Genomic DNA, 27917 nt, shown 5'->3' on the forward strand with positions numbered 1-27917 from the left:
CAAAATGAGTTAATTCTATAAGGTGATGCAACATTTTTGGCCATGGTTGTATATTGAAAAAAGATGATAATTGCGAATTGTATAATTGTATTATGAACAAGGCAACACCCTGCTCTGGTAAAATGGTCAGCACATTCGAGTCAACCATCACTCCAAGGTCTCACCAATCCTCATGCTTTACAGAGATTTTAAATATGTATGTAAAAGGCTTCCTGTAGTTGTGGAAGCTTTAAATATTAACATAAAAAAGGTATTGATATTTCAAGTAACAGAAAGTAAGGAATGTAAAAATGTCATAATATGTAGCCATCATAAACTATGGATTAAGGAGAAGGCTTTTCATGTTTTGTAGCTATTGCTCGTCATTACTACACGCTTGAAAATAACATAATATCTATTAGTGATGTTTAGAATCATAAAGAAACTGTCTGTAATTAGATAAATATAAAATGGTTTTACTCAGATTTTGATTGAGTGCTTAAGTTATGGATGATACAAGTAGTGGACAAAAAAATGTAAAGTCACTTAATAGGGGGTGGGGCCACTATGTTATCTGGCTCTGTGGAGTTCTCGGCGGACTGTTTTTGATGAAACTGGCTGCTCACGCCCCAGGTTGAAATTTGCAGTCAATTGCAGATCTGCAGTTGCTCGCCTGTTTTGCCTTCGAATTAATGAATGGATATCACGATCCTGGAGTATGCGCTTCCGCCCACTGTTGCCCTTTGCTGATGATGTCTTTCCCTCGGAGTTCCATGCCGACATCACCTTAGACATCGTGGCTTGTGAAACATCAGCAAGTTGAGCTGTCTTGGTCACTGAAGCTCCTGCCAAACGCGCCCCAACAACCACCCCTCTTTCAAAGTCACTGAGGTCTCCTCTTGCAGCCATGCTAGCCATGATTATAGGCAACCAGGCTTGTCCAGCATTTTGATACATGACCCTAAGCATGCTGGGATGTTATTTGCTTAATTAACGCATGAGCCACACCTGTGTGGAAGCCCTTGCTTTCAATATACTTGGTGTCCCTCATTTACCCAGGTGTTTCCATTTTTTTGTCCACTACCTGTATATAATAATAGATATTGTATGAATGTTCCACATCCACGGGTTTTGTTTAAATTTCTCCCTCAAAGTTTTAAGTTAATACCAGATGAAGAGCCATTTTAAAAACCCTTTGGATCTCACAGTAGAAATGATGGCCTGGGAGCTTTGGAAAAAGGTGCCCTGACATTGTATATTAACTGTATCCACAATCAGTAATCCAAAGGGATCATGGCAGTTGAATTCTTCTATGTATAAATCTTAACTGCCGGTCCGTATTTTACAATTATTAGAAAAGACAACGTGTTGTATAAATGAAACTGTAAGAGTGAAAGTGTTACAGAAAAATAGATTTTAGGCATAATATCTAATGCTTATAAATATTGTTTGACTTTCTACAAATACTTCAACAGGAGTAATTCCAGTGTGATATTCCTTTACAATGTGATATTATACTGGTATAAAGGCCTTCACAATTATTTCTATGGCATCATTTTCTCATGTAAAACCTTTATGGACAGTAAGGAAAGTAAGATTTAAATCAGTCTAGGATTTAGTTCAGCTAATAAATACTGTTTAACTTCCAGCCTTAGCAAAATACATGGAGGATTCTAAGGATGTGAATATATAGTACTGGTAAAACAACAACAGTCATTAAATGGTTTATTAGCATTTAGCCATAAGTCAGTTATGTGCATGAATGAATTATGAATAAAATAATAATAAAAAAAAACCTTCCCAATGCAGTAACTGAATTAACATGGTGAAACCCTAATCATAATAATACAGAGCTTGATGCTATTACTGTTAGCTCAGGATAGGACTTCTATCAGTTGTGGGTTACAGTCAGACTCACTACTCTGGCAATAAAGATCCTCTTAAAAAGCATAATGTAATCAATATTCCACATCCGCTTTACAAAGTACAAACTGTAAGAGATCTCTATACATTGCTGTACTAAAATGTTTTTTGGATCCACAAACTAAAAACAAAGGGGTTGAGAGTTAGAGTGTGGCTGTGCATGTCCATTTAACCATTTATCCTCTAGGTGTTGAAATAAATGTGCATTGCTATCATACCTGTGTCATCAATAATTTGCCATTCCTAAATACTGGCTAAATACTTAACATATTGCTGAAGCAGCCTTTGCTAAAATCAGTTGGCAAGCCAATTAACCAGCTATGGAAAAAACTGAGTTGAATGACTTTATCCTGGGCATGCATTTTTTTTTTTTTATGAGTTCTTTGATGCTAGTGTCTTGTAAGTCTTTTGTATTTCAAAATGAACCCCTGTTTGTTGTATCTTGATATATACTGTAGAAATAGCCAGCGTAGATGCTGATTTTGCTAAAGATATATTGCAACTATCAAATATCAATAGTATTGGGTAACTGTAAACTAGAAATTGCTTTTTTTTTAAATTTTACAAATATTAATACAAACAAGATATTTACTTATGATGGCCTAAATATATAACGTGTGTATTACGCACACAGCTTCTGATGCTAAAACGACTACGAGACTTAGCTGCCAAAAAAAAAAAAGACCAGCAGACTGAGGCAAATGAAAGTTACAGAATTATTCAAACCACCAAAACCTTAGATGGAGCATTGTGTGCTTTAAATTGTTGCAGTTTAATTAAAACAGTCGCCTCGTTCTTGATTTTTCTTCTATTTTGTCCGTAAGGGCTGGAGATCCTGTCTATGTTATTGAGCAGCTAAGAACTTTTATTTTATTCATTTCAATTGCACATTATTACAATGCCTTAACAGCAAGTATCAAAGTATAGAAACATTGTACTGAGTTTTTGAAGTTTAATGATTCCTATAGTTCTGTAATGTGTCCAAGCTGTACTGAATTGTAGTCATTGGTGATTTCAAAGTTTGGTATATGGTATGTTTAATTACAGTATTTCATTACATTAACTGTAGGTGTTAAAGTTTTACTGAATTGCATTAATTTAATGATTTGTAAAGCTTTGTGATTTTGTATGCTTAATGTGATAGAATAGGTTACTAGCGATATATCATACAGTAGGTACTTGTGTATGGTAACTTTATTCTATACATTATTAAAGGTACAGTAATTGTTATTAATACCTGTTCGAGTATCCATACAAATCTATATATATATATATATATATATATATATATATATATATATATATATATATATATATATATATATATATTATTTGCAGTTATGTTCTAATGAAATTAAACTGAGCATTCTACAGCATCACACAAAGGATATGATCTGCACAACAAATTAATTCAGCTTTTTTCACCCTATTTTTTCAGAATTTCAGATGGACTAGAAAGTGATAATGTGAATAATCAAGATGATTCAGTTGGGATATGTAATTACTGAAATTAAAATAGCACACAGCTCAAAAAGCATTTGACTAATGTATTCTTCTGTGCTGTACACACATCCACACGGGCCGGGTTCACGCTAAGTACTTGTTAAATGCCATACAATGTATTTAGTGATAGAAATGTACATTAGTATAATGTACACAAGTGAACAGCCATAGTCTTTTATAAACTTGAGTGCAATTTGAAAACAAAGCAAGTAGCTATAATAAGCTAAGATTAATATGAAGTCATCTGGCAAGGTCTAGGTATTCTATAAGTACTTTGACAGGAAATGGCACTCATCCACAGAGGACTGCAGACTCATTTTCCCAATGCCTTTGTCTTCATGAAGAGAACTTTTCAAAAGGACTATATTAATTTAACAACAGTTAAAGAACAGACCTGAATGTTACTATCTTCAGAATACAGAATTATGATTGTGATCACATTTAAATGAATGCACAATTGGGTTTGTCTATAGTGTATGAATCCCAATGCATTACGTGCTATTCAAGTGGTGTTCCGTTTGAATTCATTGTGAATTTGTGGCCAATTTTTTACATTATCTTCAGGACTACAAACATAATTAGAAAATCATGTGTTATTCAGATGCCATCCTATGAAACTCCATTGAAATGCCTATGAGTTCACAGCTGGGCTAACAGTGATCAAGGTTCCAATATCCACAGATTATTTAATGTTCAAGACTGCCACTGTTGAATCTTAACACCACACATTATATCCACAGTGAATACCCGGGTGTCTGTGACCTGCGGGTAACAGAACCCTGCTGCATCAATGCATCTTTTGGCATCTTTGCAGGGTGATGCTGACATCATACCTTGCTTTAACTGGATGTGAATGATTCAGCAGTCTCCCACTCTGTGATATATTTATTACCTGAACCGGATGATTACATTGAAGAACATCCATTCAGCTGATGCCCAGACTTTAAACTCTAATATCCAATTTGAAACATGTTTCTAAAGGGTCCACATTAGGTTATACAATAATTTCTCTCTAATTCCTTTAAAACTCACAATGGGGGGGGGGGGGGGGGGGGGGGGTGACCTATAGAATTTTCACAGTTTTCCAAGTGTTGTTTTTATAGATTTAGCTTTGCAAGCTGTTTTGAAATCTAATAGAAGAAAACTACAGATATCTGAAGGCATTACATAAATATGTTATATATTATATCTTGTCATGCATAGAGGTATAGAAGAGAAAAAAAGTTTTAGGATTTAGAAATATTTAGTAAATTCTATATAGCAACTTGTTTAGGCTTCTGCAGTAAATATATCTTGACAAATTCAGTTATGGTTGACGTATTTGTAGACTATATTTTTATAAAGGCATATCGATTTCTATAATTATCTTGGCTTTCTAATGGAAATTACATACTCAGTATGGTCAGTCACAGACAATAACAGTATGCATATTTATTTTTCCATCTGTGCTTGATTTAACCAGTCTTTGTATCCATATAACGTAAATTAAATAGATTGCTTTTCAAAATACATCCAAGATCAATCACCCCGCCCTCCTAACCACATCTCTCTCTCTCTCTCTCTCTCTCTCTCTCTCTCTCTCTCTCTCTCTCTCTCTCTCTCTCTCTCTCTCTCTCTCTCTCTCTCTCTCTCTCTCTCTCTCTCTCTCTCAATATTCTCTCAACCTCTCTCCTTCTTCCTCTGCACACAGACGGGAAAACATCGCTCCCTTAAGTGTCAGTGGGTCAGTAGCAGGCCGGTCCCGGGAGCTGTCCAGAATCTACCCCCCCCCCCCCCCCCCCCCACCCCCCCCACACACACTCATGGATGGTTCCCGCAAAATGTACCTACGGACAGCCCAGTATGCGCGCTTCCCAGCTCAATCTGTTGCCTTTCTCATACCGTTTTGCAGCAATGTTAACCTTGTGATCTTGTGTGACAGGCTCGTGTGCCCGTGCTTGGAAAGTTTCTGCGTTTATTAAATTCCATGTTTCCTTGGAAACGCGACCCTAGTGAGGACACTCGCGTTCCAAAGGATGTCGGTTTTCCAGCGAGCGCTCCATTGCACTCTGCAGTCTGTTTGGATATGAACCTGTCAGGAGATCAGCCTTCTAATAACAAGACTGACTGCTCACGTGAGAGTCGGTTTGTCTAACGTTTATGAACTGCTGTAACGCTCAAAAGCTTTTCTGTCGGATTCTGCAACCCTGTGATGTGCTAATTTTTAACCGTATTCTTACTAATATGAGCTTGGAGGCAGAGGCGGGTCGGGTCTGCAGCGCTACAGAACCAGACCCGCAGAGAGGCGCTACAATTTCAAATCAGAGTTGCATACAAAAACACAGCACTAGTGGTTTGAAAGGAGAGTATCACACCGGGGCTACCCAAGAGAACGAGAAAGATGTCGGAGTAGGATCTGGTGTAGATCTAAACCCGGGAGAGGGGCGCAGTGGATGCGGCGACGCGAAAGACAAGTGTCGCTGTGTACACAGTGGTGGAAAGGTGCAAGAGGAAAGTGGGGAGAGTCCCAGTAAGGCGGACGCATCACACTCTGACTGCAGCAGCGAGAACAGCAGCCCAACTCCAAGCTGCAGAATTTGCTTTCAAGGCGCAGAGCAGGTATTCTTTCATTCTTTTTGATACGGGGGCGATTGTCTGTTTTACAGTTTAGTTAAACACTCAGAGAGAGTCTGATAGTCGAGTATTTAGAGTGCGGATTTTTTCAGTACCTTAGACAGCACCTTAAACGCTTACGGTTTAACGTTCACTTTAATTAGCTCCTAACTAACAAATACATCGGTTTCGTATTGTTTGAATCATAACAGATGGATTGATTTCTATGTCATATGTTCAAACCTCACTGCATATAACTATTTTAGGTTATGATACACTTAATTCTAATGTTTAAAAGCACTTGCCATCCTTAAGCTTTATTAGGTCGATATATATATATATATATATTATAATCAAATTGCGGATTATAAAGTATAAGCATATTTACATAATATAGCCAAATATAACGTAATGTACAATTTATAAATGTATTTATTTAAAAAAATGTATTTACTGTAGTACTAAAACATGCATTTCAGCAACTACAGTACATGTTGCGGTTTCTGTAGCACGGCCTTGAGAATTCTAACTTCAGGGAACAGTATATATACTGTCTAAGTAACTCATTTCCACAGTGTCTATCATATTCCCCAGGGAATTATGTTTTTAAGAAACCAGATAAAGTGTGATGATTAATATTAATATCCACTGTCGTAAAAACCAAACGCTAAACATAGAACCTCAAACCATTTGAATTTGGGTTAGCAGGATTTTAGCTAGTCCAGAATTGTATTCTGTATTTGGAATTTGTCCAGGACACCAGGACTAAAATATAAAGGCTGACACCATATGATTTTTTTTTTTTGGTTCACAAAGTAGACTGCTGATGTCACCCAAGTTAACTGGCCAGATTCCTCTGATTGTCTCGATGGATAATCAGTTGAAGCCTTTCACTTGTTGCACTATTCCAAATCATAAAAGGACTAAAAGCCTGTAATGTATTGCTCATAAACCAATCCAAAGTATTACTTTACAATGAAAGAGCATGCTCTTTGCATTTGCAGTCAATTTGTTAATGAATAAAAGTAGAAAGAGAACGCTAAGGTGCTGAATCAACTGTGTGAGTGGATTTGTGTTCCCAGGGCTTAAAAGCACTTTGAGAAACTAGCTTCAAACACAGTAATAAACAACAACTCTATTCTGTGATGTTCACTGTCAAGTTTCATGACATGTGTCCAGTAGAAATGAACTATTTCACTGTTATATGGTTTTAACTGGACATAGAAAATACAGTCATTTTTCAAATCTATACAAAACATTTAGTCATTCCCCTTAGGTTTCAATATTGTTTGAAACAGGAAAGTTTAGTAAATGTATTGGTTATGTTTTAAAATATGCGTATACATGTGTCACTAAACAGTGTTCCTGAAATTGATGTTACACTGGGACATTTATATAAAAACCATTATTTTGAATTACAGTACTTTATTGCAGGTCAGACACTGCATAATGCCACCACATCCGTAAAGCTGGAGAGATATAACAAAATAATAACATGATACATTATTGATATGATTGTGGAGAACATTCAAGGTTTTGGGTGGAGGTCCCACAAATCTGAGTACATGACAAGTGATGCAACAACGCTTGTCGACGACATCCATACATGACCATAATTGGGCAGCTACAAAAAAAATAAAAATAAAAATAACTGTGAGACTATGAACTGTGAGATTTTTATCAAGATATGGTTTAAAAAGTACTTTATCATCAACAATGTTAGTTTAAATTCAATCAATGAATTAAAAGTTACTTTTTGTGTCCAAATGTCACCCATAACACTAGAATTGGCCTGGTGCAAATAAGGGCTTGAACCGTGGACCAATGTAATTTAACTCACTGGGATTATGTTGGCCCAATATCATTGATCCAGCATTATGAACCAAATATTGTAGATAAACTAACTGTTGGTCCTTCTAAAGAGAAACTTATATCTAATATCCAGAAATATAAATAAAACCACTCAGAGTGATACAGTCTTAGGAATACAATCTGCTCCTGCCAGGTGTCTCATTTTACTGCTTAAACCTCTTTTCCACTGTGGGCCTGGCCTGGTTTGGCACAGGAGAAGCCTTTTCGACTAAAACAGCAAACACCATAAGTGTACCAAAAATCACAAAGAGCCTATCATTTCTTAATTCAAAATCACAAAGAGCCTATCATTTCTTAATTCAAAATCACAAAGAGCCTATCATTTCTTAATTCAAAATCACAAAGAGCCTGTCATTTCTTAATTCAAAATCACAAAGAGCCTATCATTTCTTAATTCAAAATCACAAAGAGCCTATCATTTCTTAATTCAAAATCACAAATAGCCTATCATTTCTTAATTCAAAATCACAAAGAGCCTGTCATTTCTTAATTCAAAATCACAAAGAGCCTATCATTTCTTAATTCAAAATCACAAAGAGCCTATCATTTCTTAATTCAAAATCACAAAGAGCCTGTCATTTCTTAATTCAAAATCACAAAGAGCCTATCATTTCTTAATTCAAAATCACAAAGAGCCTATCATTTCTTAATTCAAAATCACAAAGAGCCTATCATTTCTTAATTCAAAATGCTTTGTTTTGTTTTATAAAATGTGCTGTTAAGTATAATAGCACATTTTTTTGTTCTATGTCCTCTTGTTAATTTGTATCCTATATTTTATTTGAAGATTTGCACTCAGGTTTGCTTATTGTTTTAACTATGTATTACTTTGCCAATTGTAATTTGGATGACATTTCTATGCCAGTGTAACATGTAAAAGTGAACTGCATTTGTGGACTATAAATAAGAAAATACTTCCAGGTTTATTTTTTTTGTACTGGGTATTTCTTTAGAATTGTATAGCTATTTTGGATTTTGTGTTGGCATAACTGAATGACAACACAATATTTTGGGAATCCTATGGTTATTTATGTAGGCTGTTGCTTTATTTGATGTTTATTGTATTTGTAATAATAATATCTGTGAAAGATATCCTGAGTTTCTCTATAGTGCTTTTTTTTTAAGATCATGCAGGAATGGGTTGCATGATCTTAAAAAAGTGACTTCTGATTTAGTACCAAGTTAATATGAAATACAAGGACTATAAGCGCAGATTCAGATGTGTTTTGAGTTTTGTGGTTTGTTTCCGGTATGGCTTGGAGCTCTCATGATTCAGCACTGCAGTAGAAGGATGACAGCAGTGAAGGGCTGGTTTCAAGGAAGGAGTAAAAAAGAAAACTGAACTGACTGCTTTGTGATGAAACTGCACTCAATCACTGCCCATGAGAGACAAGACTTGGGCAGCTGGAAGTTGACCTAAAGCCTAGTTGAGAATGCACTGGTTTTATTGGTTCCAAATACTAGGCTATAGGCTTATAGCATGTTCCTACAGCGTGAAGTTCTGTCCCTATCACAGGCTAGCATAAACAACATTTAGAAGCTTTCAAAATGAGTCTTAGGATGTAGAATGGCAGCACAAAACTGCAGAAGGTGAGCAGAGGGCTGTTGACACACATTGCGCAGGCACTGATAATGAATTCGGAGGATTTATCTTAAGATTCAACTACTCGTCTTGCAACTGAGTCTGATTGATGTTAGAAATACCTTACTACAAATGATAAATAAAACATCCTTGTTTGGTGACTTTGAAATAAGCTATTCAATGGGGAGGAGGAAGTTAAACTGCTGTCATTAGATCTCCAAGAGAAATAGTACTTGGATGGAAAAGCCATTTTCTTCAGTCTTAATGGGATACTTCATTACAAAGGGATATTTTTTCTCAGCATCTACTTAATCAATAAAGTCATGGAACAATGTATAATACATCATGTGGTTCATGGACCAGAAAAGGTAATTACAGAACATCAAAGAGGAGAATATTATATGTTTGATAAAATGAAGCACCCCTGTTAATACGTATAGTCATTGAATTTGGTTTTATGATCAGTTTTTTAAACATTCTTATTAAAGATTACTTTAATAATAATCTTTTCATGTTAATATACAATAAATACTAATTTTCCAAAAAAATCTAATGGTGTACTGATTAGTAAAATGAAAATGACATTTTAAAGTGTTTCTAAACATTTTATAAAAATAAAATCTGCAGGGGTTTTATTAGGTTTATGTGTCAATTGTCATTTTTATTTTATTATTTTTTTTTTACATTTCTCAAATAATGATCTGACTATATATATGAAAAATTACATTTAATAGAGAAAAGTGTAAGGTATTGCATGCAGACAATAAAAATGTGCATTATAAATATCATACGGGAGATACTGAAATTGAAGAAGGAATCTATGAAAAAGACCTAGCAGTTTATGTTGACTCAGAAATGTCTTCATCTAGGCAAGGTGGGGAAGCTATAAAAAAAGGCCAACGAGATGCTTGGTATATTCTGAAAAGTGTTGAATTTAAATCAAGGGAAGTAATGTTAAAACTTTACAATGCATTAGTAAGACCTTCTCTAGAATATTGTGTTCAGTTCTGGTCACCTTGCTACAAAAAGGATATTGCTGCTCTAGAAAGAGTGCAAAGAAGAGCAACCAGAATTATCCCGGGTTTAAAAGGCATGTCATATGCAGACAGGCTAAAAGAATTGAATCTATTCAGTCTTGAACAAAGAAGACTACGCGGCGATCTGATTCAAACATTCCAAATTCTAAAAGGTGACAATGTAAACCCAAGGGACTTTTTTGATGTGAAAAAAGAAACAAGAACCAGGGGTCACAAGTGGAGATTAGATAAAGGGGCATTCAGAACAGAAAATAGGAGGCACTTTTTTACACAGAGAATTGTGAGGGTCTGGAACCAACTCCCCAGTAATGTTGTTGAAGCTGACACCCTGGGATCCTTCAAGAAGCTGCTTGATAAGATTCTGGGATCAATAAGCTACTAACAACCAAACGAGCAAGATGGGCTGAATGGCCTCCTCTCATTTGTAAACTTTATGTTCTTTTTTTCTTATATCTGTAAAGGATCAAAGTCCTCATTTTGTTTAGGTCTATGGTTACCACCAGTCTCCCGTTGCAGTTCTATCCAGCCACTGACAAAATCAGAACAAACGATTTGAAAAGCTCTGATCCTGGCGGGGTTTTGTAAAATGCGTATTATATCACAGATAGTTTCCAGTATTGGGAGGGGTTAGGCTGATAATGTTTTTTTTTTTAAAAAAAACACGCCAACAAATAAAAAATGAAAAATCAGGATGAAAACAGAAACAATGGCGTGTTTATTTTCTGGTTTCTGCAACAGGGGCAGTGGCTCAGATGCTCAAAGATTGGTCTGAAGGGTAACAAACTGTGTTCAGTAATGCCACTTCTGTTATAGAAAATATTGAACAATGCAGGGGATGTGGTAATTGGAATTAGAGGCTATTAACTACACATTCAAGTGCATCTGATGCTTTTGTATAGTGCTTGCTTGGGGACTGACAGTTACACAAGGTTATCTAAAAATGTCACTGTAGAGCGGGCAACCTATTGAATCAAAGACAGCATTTTTGCCAGCAGAGACCAGGACATTTTTAGACTGTCAGTGTGATCTTGTGGTCTGTCTGTGGGCGACATCATCCTCATTTGTTGTACCAAAAATGTGTTGCACAAACCATATGGAGAGAGATGTATTTTGGCAAGTGCATCCTTAAAGTAGCATGTTCAGTTAAAAGCAAAAATAAAATATATCTAACTGATCAACACAAAAAAGTCCATAATGTCAAAGTGAAAAATAAAATCTACAAATTGTTCTAAATTAATTACAAATACAAAACAGAAAATAATTGATTGTATAAGTATTCACTCCCTTGAGTCAATATTTGGTAGAGGCACCTTTGGCAGCAATTACAGCCATGAGTCTATTTGGATAAGTCTCTACCAGCTTTGCACATCTGGACACTGCACTTTTTGCCCATTCTTCTTTGCAAAATTGCTCAAGCTCCGTCAAGTTGGATGGGGACCTTTGGTGAACAGCAATTTTCAACTCTTTCCACATATTCTCAATTGGATTGAGGTCCGGGCTTTGACTGGGCCACTCCAGGACATTGACCTTTTTGTTTTTAAGCCACTCCAGTGTGGCTTTGGCTGTATGTTTGGGGTCATTGTCCTGCTCTTCTTATGTTCTTATGTTCTAATCTTCTCCCAAGTCCCAGGTCTCTTGCAGACTTCAGCAGGTTTTCCTCCAGGATTTCTCTGTACTTTGCTGCATCCATTTTGCCCTCTATCTTCATGAGCTTTCCATGCCCTGACGCAGAGAAGCATCCCCATAGCATGATGCTGCCAACACCATGCTTCACGGTAGGGATGGTGTTCTTGCACCAAACATAGTGCTTAGCATTGAGTCTAAAAAGCTCTATTTTGGTCTCATCAGACCATATAATCTTCTTCCACTTGGTCTTAGAGTCTCCCACATGCCTTCTGGTAAACTCTAGCTGAGATTTGATGTGAGTTTTTTTCAACAATGGCTTTCTTTTTGCCACTCTCCCACAAAGGCCAGTTTTGTGAAGCACCTGGGCTATTGTTGCCGTATGCACAGTGTCTCCCAGCTCAGCCGTGGAAGACTAACTCATTTAGAGTTGCCATAGGTCTCTTGGTGGGCTCCCTGACTAGTACCCTTCTCGCCCGGATACTCAGTTTTTGAGGACGGCCTGTTCTAGACAGATTCACAGTTGTGCCATATTCTCTCCATTTCTTAATAATGGACTTTACTGTGCTTTGGAAATGTTCTTATATCCTACCCCTGATTGGTGCTTTTGAAGAACCTTATTCCGGATTTGCTTTGAATGTTCCTTCGTCTTCATGATGTAGTTTTTGTTGGGAAATGTACTAACCAACTGTGGGACCTCCCAGAGACAGGTGTATTTAACCTGAAATCATGTGAAACACCTTAATTGCACACAGGTGGACTCCATTCAACTAATTATGTGACTTCTAAAGACAATTGGTTGCACCAGAGCTTATTTAGGTGTGTCATAGCAAAGGGGTGAATACTTATCAATCAATTATTTTCTGTTTTATATTTGTAATTAATTTAGAAAAAATTCTAGATTTTATTTTTCACTTTGACATTATGGACTTTTTTTTGTATTAGTCAGTGGCAAAAACTCCTAATTAAATCCATTTTGATTCCATGTTGTAACACAATAAAATGTGGAAAAGTCCAAGGGGTATACTTTTGAGAGCCACTGTATATATATATATATATATATATATATATATATATATATATTCAATTCAAATAATCTGTTTTATTAATTCAATGATTCAACACTGTAGAAGACACTGGCCCCCTATTTATCACGTGTCAGTATGCTTTCCGAAAATTCCTTTATTTACATTTTTTCCTATTATGAGGATTTTATTTATTTATTTTTTAAATAGCCAATCAAAAGCATTTTCTCCACCTTCATAAATACAGGGTGCTTAACATGTCGACTGCCTAATTTGTATGAAAACCAACGCAGTTGATTAAGTTTTTCGGTAAAACGGGTTGAACAGAGCACTTCAGTCGGTACATAGGCTACTTGTTTAAAAAAAGATGTCTGCAGTGTAATATTGTCAAACTCTGCTTCCATTATTATTTTACCTTCTGTGTATAAAAACCCAGCTGTATAAATGGGTAATTGTATGTAAAAAAAAATAATGTGATATCTTGTAACAATTGTAAGTCGTCCTGGATAAGGACGTCTGCTAATAAATAAATTAATAATAATAATAATAATAATAATAATAATAATAATAATAATAATAATAATAATAATAATAATCCTTTGAGTAGTAGTGGCGTGCCGTGACAAAATGGACTGGGGGGGGGGGCTCCCGAGTGGCGCATCCAGTAAAAGCACTCGCTAGAGTGCAGGATGTGCTCTATAGCCTGGACGTTGCCGGTTCGAGTCCAGGCTATTCCACAGCCGACCGTGGACGGGAGCTCCCAGGGGGCGGTGCTCAATTGGCCGAGCGTCGCCCGGGGGAGGGAGGGTTAGGTCGGCTCACCACGCAGCAGCGACCCCTGTAGTCTGGCCGGGCGCCTGCGGGCTTGCCTGTAAGCTGCCCAGAGCTGCGTTGTCCTCCGACGCTGTAGCTCTGAGGCGGCTGCACAGTGAGTTTGCAGTGTGTAAAGAAGCGGGCGGCTGATGGCACACGCTTCGGAGGACAGCGTGTGTTCATCTTCGCCCCTCCCGAGACAGCGCAGGGGTGGTAGCGGTGAGCTGAGCCTAAAAAATAATTGGGCATTTCAAATTGGGGAGAAAATAATAAAAACTAATTGGCAACTAATTATAACACATGGATAATAGTATCTGTAATAAAAATACAATAAACGGGTGTTAAGGTTCAAGTGAATTTAATGAATGATAATACTAACGTAAATTAAGTTAATATTAAAGAATCTTAAATATAATTTCCTTTTTTATAATTAAACTGGGTAGATAATGAACTGGAAAAAATAACTTAGTTTTAAGGAAATAACGTAGTTTAAATTTTTTTTATTAGTTTCTGTCAGAGTGGAAGATCGCTTGGTCTGTGCTCCCATTGGTGAAGGATGATTGTTCTTAGGTCGGAGGGAGAGTAGGCTCCATTAAATTCCACAATGTACAATGTACATTAGATTCCACAATGTACAAAGTGAACATATTTCACTGAACATCGGAACACATTGTACAGCAGGGTGAACTGTGAGGGGTGAAAGAGAGACCTCCTCAAAATATCTCATTATAGCTTATGCAGTGGTGGCTGGCCAAAAAAATGGGGAGGGAGAATAAAGGCAGAGGGCTAGAGGTCCCTGAAGCCCCAAGCAGCAGTAGAATCTTATTATTATTTGGCTGTTAAACGCATTTTCTCCACTAGCCAACAGAGAAAAGAAAACAGTAGCACATCATGTTCCACACTGCCAGCGTCTGTTTAAAAAAGCACTGTATACAACATTAACATAGCATTTAGAGTTCAAGACCACATCACTAACATACTTTGCATAAAAATGTTTCTGTTGGGTAGAAGCCCTCTAGAGCTGGAAGCTGGTACTGAAATGTTTTCTAATACTCAATCATTTGTTTTTACGTGTAGTGTAGGAACATAAGAACATAAGAACATAAGAAAGTTTACAAACGAGAGGAGGCCATTCAGCCCATCTTGCTCATTTGGTTGTTAGTAGCTTATTGATCCCAGAATCTCATCAAGCAGCTTCTTGAAGGATCCCAGGGTGTCAGCTTCAACAACATTACTGGGGAGTTGGTTCCAGACCCTCACAGTTCTCTGTGTAAAAAAGTGCCTCCTATTTTCTGTTCTGAATGCCCCTTTATCTAATCTCCATTTGTGACCCCTGGTCCTTATTTCTTTTTTCAGGTCAAAAAAGTCCCCTGGGTCGACATTGTCTATACCTTTTAGGATTTTGAATGTTTGAATCAGATCGCCGCGTAGTCTTCCTTGTTCAAGACTGAATAGATTCAATTCTTTTAGCCTGTCTGCTTACGACATGCTTTTTAAACCCAGGATAATTCTAGTTGCTCTTCTTTGCACTCTTTCTAGAGCAGCACTATCCTTTTTGTAACGAGGTGACCAGAACTGAACACAATATTTTAGGTGAGGTCTTACTAATGCATTGTAAAGTTTTAACATTACTTCCCTTGATTTGTTGACCTTTTTTATAGCTTCCCCACATTGTCTAGATGAAGACATTTCTGAGTCAACATAAACTCCTAGGTCTTTTTCATAGATCTCTTCTTCAATTTCAGTATCTCCCATATGATATTTATAATGCACATTTTTATTGCCTGGGTGCAGTACTTTTCTCTATTAAATGTCATTTGCCATGTGTCTGCCCAGTTCTGAATGCTGTCTAGATCATTTTGAATGACCTTTGCTGCTGCAGTAGTGTTTGCCACTCCTCCTATTTTTGTGTCGTCTGCAAATTTAACAAGTTTGCTTAATATACCAGAATCTAAATCATTAATGTAGATTAGGAATAGCAGAGGACCTAATACTGATCCCTGTGGTACACCACTGGTTACCTCACTCCATTTTGAGGTTTCTCCTCTAATCAGTACTTTCTGTTTTCTACATGTTAACCACTCCCTAATCCATGTGCATGCATTTCCTTGAATCCCTAATGCGTTCAGTTTGAGAATTAATCTTTTATGCAGGACTTTGTCAAAAGCTTTCTGGAAATCTAAATAAACCATGTCGTATGCTTTGCAATTATCCATTTTCAATGTTGCATCCTCAAAAAAGTCAAGCAGGTTAGTTAGACACGATCTCCCTTTCCTGAAACCATGCTGACTGTCTCCCAGGGATGCTGACTGTCTCCCAGGAAGAGGTAAACAATCTGAATTTGAATAAACAACAAGGACGTTTACCTCACTGCTCTTTAAAACAAATCATCACTATTATACACCATTACTTTATAAAGAAAATAGATTAATAAAACATGTTGTTTTTACTTTGCTCTCTTATGTAGTTTGCAGTAGTGATTGAATAATTTATTTTCAGCTTAAACTACTTCCATTTCATAAACTACAGAAATCAAAAGCTGCAGTGTATCGTGACATATCCTATGGCAACAGAGCAGTCTCATTGGTTGTAAAGGCTGTCGCAGTGTATAATGTATAATAACTGCAGAAATAATAATAATAATAATAATAATAATAATAATAATAATAATAATAATAATAATAATAACTTTTTTATGATATTCTCTTTAAGACGCACCATGAGAAATGAGAATACATGAATAAACCCTCTTTAAAACAGTTAATTGAATTCTTGATAACAAGCTTTGAGTTTTGTCCCTAACAATGTATTTATAATACATTTATAAAAAGGTAGGCCTAGCTGTCAGTTTTGCAAGACTGAGATTTCAGGGGTAAGTGGTTTCAAGACAGATTTTTATTTTTCTGTCTTCAGTGCATGGTGAGCCTGCTCTTCCTCGTAGTTGGATTTTTATTATTCTCCACTCAAGCTGCTGTGGTTATTGCTCCCAAATTGTGAGACTTGGCAGATCTAGAACTTACTGACTGATTGATTTTCGAATCAATGTATCGCTTCACAAATAGACAAAAAGCAGACACGTTTGCCTAAAGAAACTGCTACCTTTTCCACAGTTGTATCCAGATGTTTTAAAGTTAGGCTTGATTTACACTCAATAGAGACTGGTTAAAGTTTAATGCAAAATGAGAGGTTCTAAAGATACAGTTTGATGTTCTTATTCTAGGTGTTTTTTGTTTTCACTAATTTGTCTTTGTGTCTTCAGGGAGAATTGCTGAATCCTTGCCGCTGTGATGGGTCGGTGAGATACACTCATCAGCAATGCCTTTTAAAATGGATCAGTGAAAGGGGGTCATGGAGATGTGAGCTGTGCTGTTACAGATACCAAGTCATCGCAATCAAAATGAAAAGGCCATGTCAGGTAACCAAAGTGTGGTTCTGTCACATTTAATCCACTGTAATCCAGACATTACCAAAACACATAAGCACAACGAACAAAATGCTCTGCTGCTTGCTGCCTGCTGATAGCAAAACAATCCTCATTGTTTATGAAAATTATTGATCTGAAAATGTTAAAGTTCTCATGTTTAAACCTCAACTCATGTTTGTGTTTGGTGATGGCTACTGTCCTCAGTATGACTTACAGACTTGGCCTTTTAGGGCAGCAGTGTGGAGTAGCGGTTAAGGCTCTGGACTCTTGACCGGAGGGTTGTTGGTTCAGTCCCAGGTGGGGGACACTGCTGTTGTACCCTTGAGCAAGGTACTTTACCTAGATTGCTCCAGTAAAAACCCAACTGTATAAATGGGTAATTGTATGTAAAAATAATGTGATATCTTGTAACAATTGTAAGTCGCCCTGGATAAGGGTGTCTGCTAAAAAATAAATAATAAGAATGACTGCAGACCACCAAATTGATAACAGTAGGGTGCCAAAGCTATTATTATAATGAAATACCTTAAGTTTTCCAAAGTCTTGGTAGAAAAACAATCAATAACCTACTGGAGAATAAATAGTATTATATATTTTTGATGCAGTATATTATTTTTAATATAACCTTTGGCAAATTCAAGTCTAGAACCAAACACAATGTATGTTTTTTTTTTTTTTTTCTTGACTCGTGGAGCATTTTTATTTAATACTGTTTTTTGTTAATTTTTTTAATGCAGTCCTGTGATGAACAGAAACTTAAAGAAACTCTATATTGTGAAAAGTGTTGAATTTAAATCAAGACAAGTAATGTTAAAACTTTACAATGCATTAGTAAGACCTCACCTAGAATATTGTGTTCAGTTCTGGTCACCTCGTTACAAAAAGGATATTGCTGCTCTAGAAAGAGTGCAAAGAAGAACGACCAGAATTATCCCGGGTTTAAAACGCATGTCATATGCAGACAGGCTCAAAGAATTTAATCTGTTCAGTCTTGAACAAAGAAGACTACACGGTGATCTGATTCAAGCATTCCAAATTCTAAAAGGTATAGACAATGTTGACCCAGGGGACTTTTTTGACCTGAAAAAAAGAAACAAGGACCAGGGGTCACAAATGGAAATTAGATAAAGGGTCATTTAGAACAGAAAATAGGAGGCACGTTTTTAAACAGAGAATTGTGAGGGTCTGGAACCAACTCCCTAGTAATGTTGTTGAAGCTGACACCCTGGGATCCTTCAAGAAGCTGCTTGATGAGATTCTGGGATCAATAAGCTACTAACAACCAAACGAGCAAGATAGGCCGAATGGCCTCCTCTCATTTGTAAACTTTCTTATGTTCGTATGTTCTAAAGCCTTAAAGAGGCTGTTTTTTTGTGCTTTGTAATATACTGGAAAACAAAGATTTAGGCTCAAATTTATAATGGGGAAAAATGGACCGCAAAAAACCTCTTAATGTGCTTGTTCAGTATGGCCGCACTCAGTGTCAAAATAACGACCTATTTTATAAGACTGCAGGAAGCAGGTGATTACGCAATCAAACAAGTTAAATACCCGTCACCGCAATTAGCAGTGGAGAATTACACACCTTTCACAATAAATAGTGGGTTTGGGTCAACCCTGCGTGTGTAGGCTACACATTCCAAAGGAAAATGAATGGCACACAAAGACCTCAGCCTGGTACTAGCCAAGGTGATGAGGATGCTCCAGTACGGAAGTGGAGATTTTGGTACAAGCTCGAAATACATGACCAGGACAAAGGAATAAATTATGGAATGTGTGGTGGCTTCTTAATAAACAAATGTACCACTTCAGAGTTTGTAGTCTAGGCTGCTTATACATTACGACGCATCATCCAGTTACTGTGCTTCGCATATTAGTTCAACGTCTTATTTCGTATAGAATAATTCCAGGCATACAGACTTTTCAAACTTCAGAAACAATACGTTTTATTTACTTACATCCATGGCAGTCAAACGGGTGGAAAATCCTTCCATTGTATAGCAATATGTTCAACAACAATAACTCCATACAGCTTCATACGAACAGTAACCAGCATTGTTAAATACCAGAATGCCATATTACATAACAAATTCTGTAGGCATTACTAAAGTAACGGTGGAGTATGATCCCTCATTGTATTACATATCTATGAGACTATTTCTTTAGTGCGCCTCCACCGTTCTTATAATAATGCCTACACTCAAAGAACCTTGCTTTGCTACTGTGGGAAGACCTTTTTAGGTGCTTCTAAGAACCTTTTTTTTTTTTTTACAAGGATTCTATATTCTCTATTTGCAGACTTTTGTCATTTATGCTATGAAACATGTATTGAAAATTGGGGTTTGCAAAACAATACGTTATTATAAACTGTAATTTACAAACTGACTTGATCAGAAGGGTTAAAAAATTAGCTCTTTGCAAAATGTTATCAAATGTTTCTTTGTCCTTGAAAACGATGTCTCCTTCTTGATGCAGACAGGTCTCCCACATCACCTTGCCTTTTATACAGCCTACTGTCTGACTGCGGCAAATTAACACCTGCTTTTCAGAGTTCTTAAAATAATCAAGCAAATACGAGGCCCACAATTACCGGCAGCTTTAATAAATTAGACAGAATATTTAATAGACCTCATTTGCAAAATCCCCTCCCAAACGCCCCAGAATTACATAAGCATATACACAATTACATATGCATCAAGGGCTAAAGTGCACAGAGACATTGCCAGTGATTATACCATTGCGTGTGTTTTGTAAATCCCATCCAAGAATTCAGCGCCTGTTTTATGGTCGTAAAACATGTGCAGTGCTTTTATAAATCTGGGCCTGAGTGGGGTTGAAGCAAACTTCTGAACTGTTGGGTGTACTTCAGGACCAGGCCTGAAAACCACTGTCCTAGGCTGTTCACCTCAGCAGTGTCATTAGTAGAACGATGGAATTATATAATAGATATAACCTCTCTTGTGAGCAATTCCTTTTTTATTAAATTAAATCCATTTCTGAAAATAATACATACTGTAAATACGAAAAGCAACATCCCCTATAAAACTGAGGCAATCCAGAATCAAGTTCAGTTTTGTAACGCAATATAATTCCTTGCTGTCTGTTTTACATTCTACCATAGTTTGGGCTTCATTGGACTTTATCAGAAAGCTGACCTTTGTGACAGCGTAGTGTATGTACATTCCACACATATGTTTTTACCTGAAGCGATCCATATATCATTGGTGCTTCTTAATGTATTCACAGAAGTAGTATAGTACATCATTCATTTCAGAAAGACTACATATTTGTACTAATATAACATGATTATGTTTGCTGCATGTTTGTTTAAAAACACATATCACATTCATTGTATAAGTATCCAAATATTTTAACTTTGGATTATTGCATATAACAACCCTCACTGTTTGTCTCAGCCAGCCAGGTTCTGACTACAGTGGTCATTATTCCACATTACAAATCATTTTAAATTTTAAAAACCACTCCCTCCATACTGCCGTCCCCAGCATCGCTATATTATTAAAAGCACTGTACAAAATTTGAAATGACAACTGTTGAGTTCAACACATCAGGAAAATTGACTTTTTAAATAATGCTAGCTTGCAGAAATTGTACTGAACTGATTTGGTTGGAACAGCTAAATAAAAAAAAAAAAACTGAAAATCAACATGTAAACAGATCCACCAACTTCACTGCAGATACTGCTGTTTTTATTGCATTCATTTTAAACTTTACAAACGAAAAACATCAGTGGTTTTCAATACTGATCACCTGACGGTCATTTCAATGGCAAGATGTTTGAAAAAACTGGTGGTTTTGCTAGAATTGTTGTATTTCTAGAAGAAATACATAAGTAAAATTCCCCATGTTTCTCCCCACCCACACAAGACACCAGCAGAGATGTAACGTTTTCTGACAGGCCACATCGGATGCCTGTTGACTGCTTCCTGTTTCTTCAGTGGCAGGCTATCACAATAACCCTGGTTGAGAAGGTTCAGATCATTGCTGTCTTCCTGGGTTCCCTGTTCCTGGTAGCAAGTGTGAGTTGGCTCCTGTGGTCTGCTTTCAGTCCGAATGCAGTGTGGCAAAGAAGGGACGTCCTGTTTCAGATCTGCTATGGGATGTATGGATTTATGGATTTAGTGTGTATAGGTAAGAATATTGGTTAATGATAAGTTTTGCTATGGCCATTTTGCTGTAATCAGAGGTTTCCTCTAGAAATGCCTGCAGCTATACCACTCTGTAGGTATATCTTATCTGTTTTCAGAAAGACTGGCCTTGATCAGCAATTGGCACCTGGCAGTACACTGTTGAATGTGTCAGCTTTTAGGAGAGATATTAAAGCATAATAAAAACTCCTTGCAGTATTAATAAGAAACATGTTACTTTAATATCTTCTAACATACTTACGCTGTGATACTGTGTTACAACAATGGACAGAGCAATGGTAGTGTAATGCAGTTGGCAGTATGTTACCTTTGATATGTGGACAATAAAAATCCAATGAAAATGAGATGTTGCATTTTCAACAGCCACTTGTCTGAAAATATTCTCATGTACTGCTATTAAATGTGAATAATGAACAAGATTTGAAACCATACTTTGCCATTTATTGAATGGCTGATTGTGCTAATATGCAGTTTATTCTGTGTGAAACTATACATAACAAAAAGAAGGTTCCTAAAGCCATTAATTAAACTCTGATAACAACGAAAGTGCCACACCCTGCAAATCAAATCAAAATTCTCATGACATTGCAACTGGTTTGGTATTGACTCCACATACAGAAGACCACACTTTGGGACACATTAAAAAACTGAGCGACATGGCGTTGAGTTGCCCTATTTCTCCCTCTGTTCCTGTCCTCCTTAACCAACATCTAATTTGTCTCTGAGCCACTGAACTTAATGCTGATCATGTGCAAACACACAGGGAGTGACCGAATTTTCACAAACCTTTTTTTTTTTTTGTTCTGCATCATTTTCCACAAGTGAAACTGTATATTAACAAAATCGTCTATTCAATAAATAGCACAGCTCCTTTTTGATGGAAATATTGATCAATTGCAAAAGTAATGCAATATCCACCTAAGCTGTCTCATGAGAAGGTAGAGTGAGGTTATCCAACATATGTAATATGAAAATCTTAACTACAAACTAACAAGTCTGTAATATGATCTAACAAAAAAGTACACCAGCATAGGTATCCTCGCGAACACCAGACAGAACCTCTCCTTGTTATTAGTCAGTGTTTTGTATTGGGTTCTTATCTGTAGATTGTCAAGGTGTTTTTATGGGTCCAGGAATTGTCATGAATTGCATTTCAACAACAAGGTTAAAGAGTTTAGAATTGATCCAGCTGAAGAAGGACGTGCGTTTGATTTAAATTGTGCGCATCTAAACCTTTTTTTTTTAACCTATTGATTTCTTTCAGGTTTAATTATTCATGAAGGAGCTGCAGTTCAAAATGTATTCAAGCGATGGAGAGCTGTTAATCTGCACTGGGACGTGCAGAACTATGATAAGACTACAGACGTGGAGGAAAATAGCAGTCACGGAGAATCCTCCGCCAGCAGGACTCTATGGTTACCCCTCACTAGCTTCAGACCCACAAGTTCCATCCCCCCGACCCAAATAAGGTCTCATCGACATCACTGTGGATACTGCATACGGCACCTGTGCTCCAGGTCGACAAGCCAGGAAGTCAACAGTGAAGATAACAGTTCAGGGGAGGTGGTGATAAGAGTAACTTCAGTATGAAGATGTTGCCATTACTACATTTAAAAACGAATGCCTTTATCAATGCTTACAGTGAATGTGTTTTGACATTATTAAACAAGTGGATCCATTTGGGATGGGGAGGGATACAAGCTAATACATTTTATATGAAGAGATTTCTTTTATATTGTCATTGAATTCCAAATACATTTTATAAAAATGACTACAGTGAATGTACATTTTTGTATGATTGGGGCATAGTGTTAAGTGTATTCTTTACAGGATTTAGGATACACACCAAATATCACAAACTTATCCATATATATATATATATATTATACTAACAAATCAGATTCTGACAACCAAAGATTAACCAAGAACATACAAACAAATATGTAAAGATGTTACACTACCCATAGTTCCATTTCATACACTACTGAAAGTTATGTTTTACAAAAATAAAAAAAAGAATGTTTCATTTTAAAGCTATTCCTGAGTGCAATCTTCATGTGTGTGATGTATAGTAAGTTAATTCACCGTGTGTAAGGTGTCTTACTGTGTAAGAGATGTCATTGTGCACAGTTTGAGCAGCCGCCAGAAGTACTCAGCTTCGCTTTTAGGTCCTCTCGCCCCCCAAAAAACACAGGATGACATGACTTATACAATAAGAGACACCCTATATTAACGTATATATACTGAGCAATAATATTGCTCAAATTGAAAATAGAGTCCAGTGTCAATTAGGATGTCATTTATTCAGCCACGTATTTGTTTTGTTTATAGACATGGTTTGGTGCAGTTAGGAGTCTCAAAATGATGAGTTTCAATTAGCTTTTACCATTGGTGATGAGAAGAGTATCCTTGCCTCAATTCCAACATAGACAACATTAGAGGCATAAGTAAAGGCAACTACATACAGGGTTAAAATGATTGAGTTTAATAATACTGTATTTTATACAGGGTTAAAATGATTGAGTTTAATAATACTGTATTTTATACAGGGTTAAAATGATTGAGTTTAATAATACTGTATTTTATACAGGGTTAAAATGATTGAGTTTAATAATACTGTATTTTATACAGGGTTTAAAGGATTGAGTTTAATAATACTGTATTTTATACAGGGTTAAAAGGATTGAGTTTAATAATACTGTATTTTGATTTTATGCCCATCAGTAATAGGCAATACCTGAATCTTTTAAAGTCGAGAAATATATAAATACAGCACAACAGCAGACTTTGCTCCCCGTGGCTAGTTCTCTCCCCAAGCAGAATTACTAAATAGATTAACTGTGTTACAGCATGACACTGAAAAACAGTCTGAATCTGGTGCTTACAAGACACAGCTGGAAAAAAATGAAACAACGATGAGTCCAACCTCTGCCTCAACCCTTCAAAATAAATCTTCAAATAAAAATATGACCTAAGATTAAGTTCGGGCCTTTGACCTAAGATTAAGTTCGGGCCTTTTTCCCTTTTCTCAGAAATAAAACCACAATTTCTAGGAAAAAAAGAACGCTACATGTTCAGTAGCACTTGAGACAATTTTTAAATTGGGAAATGTCCTCCTTCTAGTCCACGTTAACCAGAAGAATATGTTTCAGTAAATAACCCCTTTAGTCCTGTTAGGGAATTACAGTGTACCAAATGTCACAATGAGCAGGTAGCCTTTCTTCTAGAAAGAAGAGATTATTTGTATACAGTATATTTCCAGTCTGATGATACTGAGGTTTATAGTCTTTATAGCAGTTACAGAACCAAAACTGTCACAACTGCAAGCCAACTCAAAGCACAAACTTTCAACTGTAAAAACACAGTTTTGTTCAAGGTGTTTTAGAAGCGGCATGTTTATCAGCCACAGCCACAGACACTGCCTGTTGTGTAAATGTGCCTTTTCATTTTTCAGCCATTCTGAGTTAGCTATTTGTCCTCATCCAAGATGGAATAGAAACAGATTGTTCAAGTGCAATGGTCGTCCAGTCCCAACAAGATCAACCCCTAGATGCCATATTGTAATCACGTAAATCTGCTTTCCTGATGATAAAAAAAACAAACAAAAAAAAAACGAGCGTTTCCAGTTATAGGCTTCATAGTCGGTACACAGCTGTATGCTGTGATTCTATTGGTGAAGTTTAAGCATGGCTATCATGTCAGTTATTTTATAAAGCTTCTGTAGCCACAGTGTCAAAGTCTCATATCTCAGAAACCATTTGAGGTAATGACTTCATATTTGCAAGCTTATAGTAACCACCCATGCCTAATGTGATTCAATTCACCTCTGACCTAATATGGCTTACTTTTTTAAGATTCTGCTGTAAAGTGACTGTACACTTATCTTAATCTTTTGTACACATCTGTATTCTTTCATTTTCCATATGCCACAGTACACATGAAAAATCTATTTCCTTTTGACATATTCATGTTTATAAATCATTCGATCTGAAATTACGTTCCCCTTCGAAAATGCCCCCAAGATGCTTTGAAACACATTGACTGTGAATGCTCTTTCTAACAGGTCTCTGACATGTAGGAGGAAAAATAAACATACCATTTCTGCCACAAACACATTTTTACTTGAATCCATTCCCCAATGATAAACATAAACCCATTGTATATTTTTGGCCCTGATTGTTTTGTCTTTGGAAACAGGATTAAATATGGGGAGACATGAAGAGAGCATTGCAAAATGTCATCAAAGAATCATCAACTAACGTAGCTCTGTATACTAGTTATTAATACCATGTATACATGCAAATGTAAAAATGAAAGAAAAATAAATAAATACAGAATAACCTTAAAGGTTTACTTCACAACCACAAAAGTTTAACATTATACGGTAAATCTGAATTCTCGAAAGCCAGGAAATGCCTCTTCACACATGACTGCTGTATCCAGGTAAGGCTTTAACATTGCTACTGAGATATGAAAACATTCGACAAGGGGAGCAGTGAAAATGCCACTGAAGCTAAAGAGAGGTAAGGAAATGTGTTATAAAACCTTACTAACACCACCTTTAACAAGGAAAAGTTACAGTAAAGAAAGAGGGGTGCCATGGAAATGTTTTTATTAATGGACACCTGTACGACTTGATGCAATGGCTGTGTTACACTAGAGACACCTGTACCAGCTGACACTGTGGTTCTGTCACTTATGACCAGTATCTGTTGACAGAATGCCTATGTGAAAATATGGACACCATTAATCAGTTGACTTAGTGACAGTTTCACAATATCAGCATCTTTTTTCTAGTTGACACAGTGCCACGGAGTACATTACATTGGCAAACTATCTGAGCGATCTGGATTAAAACTGTGTTATATATCAAAATATAAATAGAACAGATACAGAGCACCAGATCCCTTGTAAACCAGCACTTATTAGAACAGAGGCTGTTTCTGTTTCTTTTCATTTCCCATGATGAAGCTGACAGATAAAATGTGTGTTAAACAGGCACAGGCAGAGCAAGTGGCAGACAGTTTTCAATTAGCTTCTGAGAGCTGCAGCAGTTCACACCCTGAGCCTCATATATTCAAGATAGAGTGAGATTATGAATTTCTGTTTTTATTTTAAGGATGGGGAGGAGCAGTCAACCGTTAAGCTTTTTCACAAACATGCTTTAAAGCAAATAATGTAAGCAGATGCGTTGCCAATGGAGAGGAGTTCCATTCATTTCCAAGTCTAAATTAAATATAATTTAGAAAACATACTGTAACTCTACACCCTGACTGCTGAAGTTTAATTAGCATAACACGTTGATTGGGTATTAAAAAAAGAATAATTTCTGCAGTTAACATTTTTAAATTTTAGTCAAATATAATTCTGCTTTGCAAAGGATCATACCAGTAAGATTCCATCAGAGTTATTTAAAATAATGTTTTTTTTTTTTTTTTAATGAAAAAATAGTTTGGTAATGAACTGTTCCAGACTGCTATTAAATAAACCTACATAACAACAGCCTTGGACAGTGTTATGGGAGGCACAAACATGCAATAAACAAACAGATAGTTGTTCAAAATTGTTAATTCAATTTGTATATTTATAGCCATCTAATTCATTTGAATTTTGATTACATATAGGGTTTCCAGCAACTGGTATTCTGCCATGGGACTCACCCTTGTTATACTGAGCCTGACCACTAGAGGGAGTCGTGATGATTGATGTACAGTGCACTATTTTACATATTATTTGTTTACAAACTTTCTATCAATTGATAAAAAAATAAATACATAAATTAAATTGCAATTATATTCTATTTTTCACAGTCTCAATATCAGCTCTTATTAACGTTGTTGTTGTTTCATATATATATATATATATATATATATATATATATATATATATATATATATATGTATATATATATATATATATATATATATATATATATATATATATACATACATACATACATACTACAACTTCAGTATTCTCTGTATAATTGTAACCTCTTCCTGTTTGTTTGTGCATTTCCATGGATATTATTAAAACGTTCTGTAGCAGCGGGAATGCTGGACAAACATTTATTGCAAATGGTATTATAATGTACGGTACAGCCTTCTTAATTTATACAAACAAGCGTCAATTATGTTACGTTTTTCTGCGAAATTAAAAAAGAAACAGGAACTTTTGTATTTTTAAATGTACCCAAGCCTCACAGTAAATGATACAATATAAGCGAACACATTTCATAACAATACGATATTAATAAGAACTTGCGAAATGTTTCATTCGAAGCAACACGTTTTGGAAAACAATCGTTTTTAATCAAACGTGAAGCTCTACACAGGAACTTACATCCGCCTTTAAAAAAAAACAAGCTGCCAGCGC

The 27917-nt window shown here is 36.3% G+C and overlaps 1 protein-coding gene across 1 annotated transcript; it reads left to right on the top strand.

Moving 5' to 3' along the window:
• The first annotated feature begins 5222 nt into the window (after positions 1 to 5222).
• LOC117435304 (E3 ubiquitin-protein ligase MARCHF11-like) lies at positions 5223 to 23507 on the top strand. Its single transcript, XM_034058357.3, has 4 exons — positions 5223 to 6003; positions 17209 to 17364; positions 21333 to 21525; positions 22807 to 23507. The coding sequence occupies exons 1-4, from the start codon at positions 5545 to 5547 to the stop codon at positions 23130 to 23132; spliced, it is 1134 nt and encodes a 377-aa protein (XP_033914248.3). The 5' UTR covers positions 5223 to 5544; the 3' UTR covers positions 23133 to 23507.
• The last annotated feature ends 4410 nt before the right edge of the window (positions 23508 to 27917 follow it).

Source organism: Acipenser ruthenus, chromosome 3, assembly GCF_902713425.1.
Source record: "Acipenser ruthenus chromosome 3, fAciRut3.2 maternal haplotype, whole genome shotgun sequence".
Taxonomy (NCBI): domain Eukaryota; kingdom Metazoa; phylum Chordata; class Actinopteri; order Acipenseriformes; family Acipenseridae; genus Acipenser; species Acipenser ruthenus.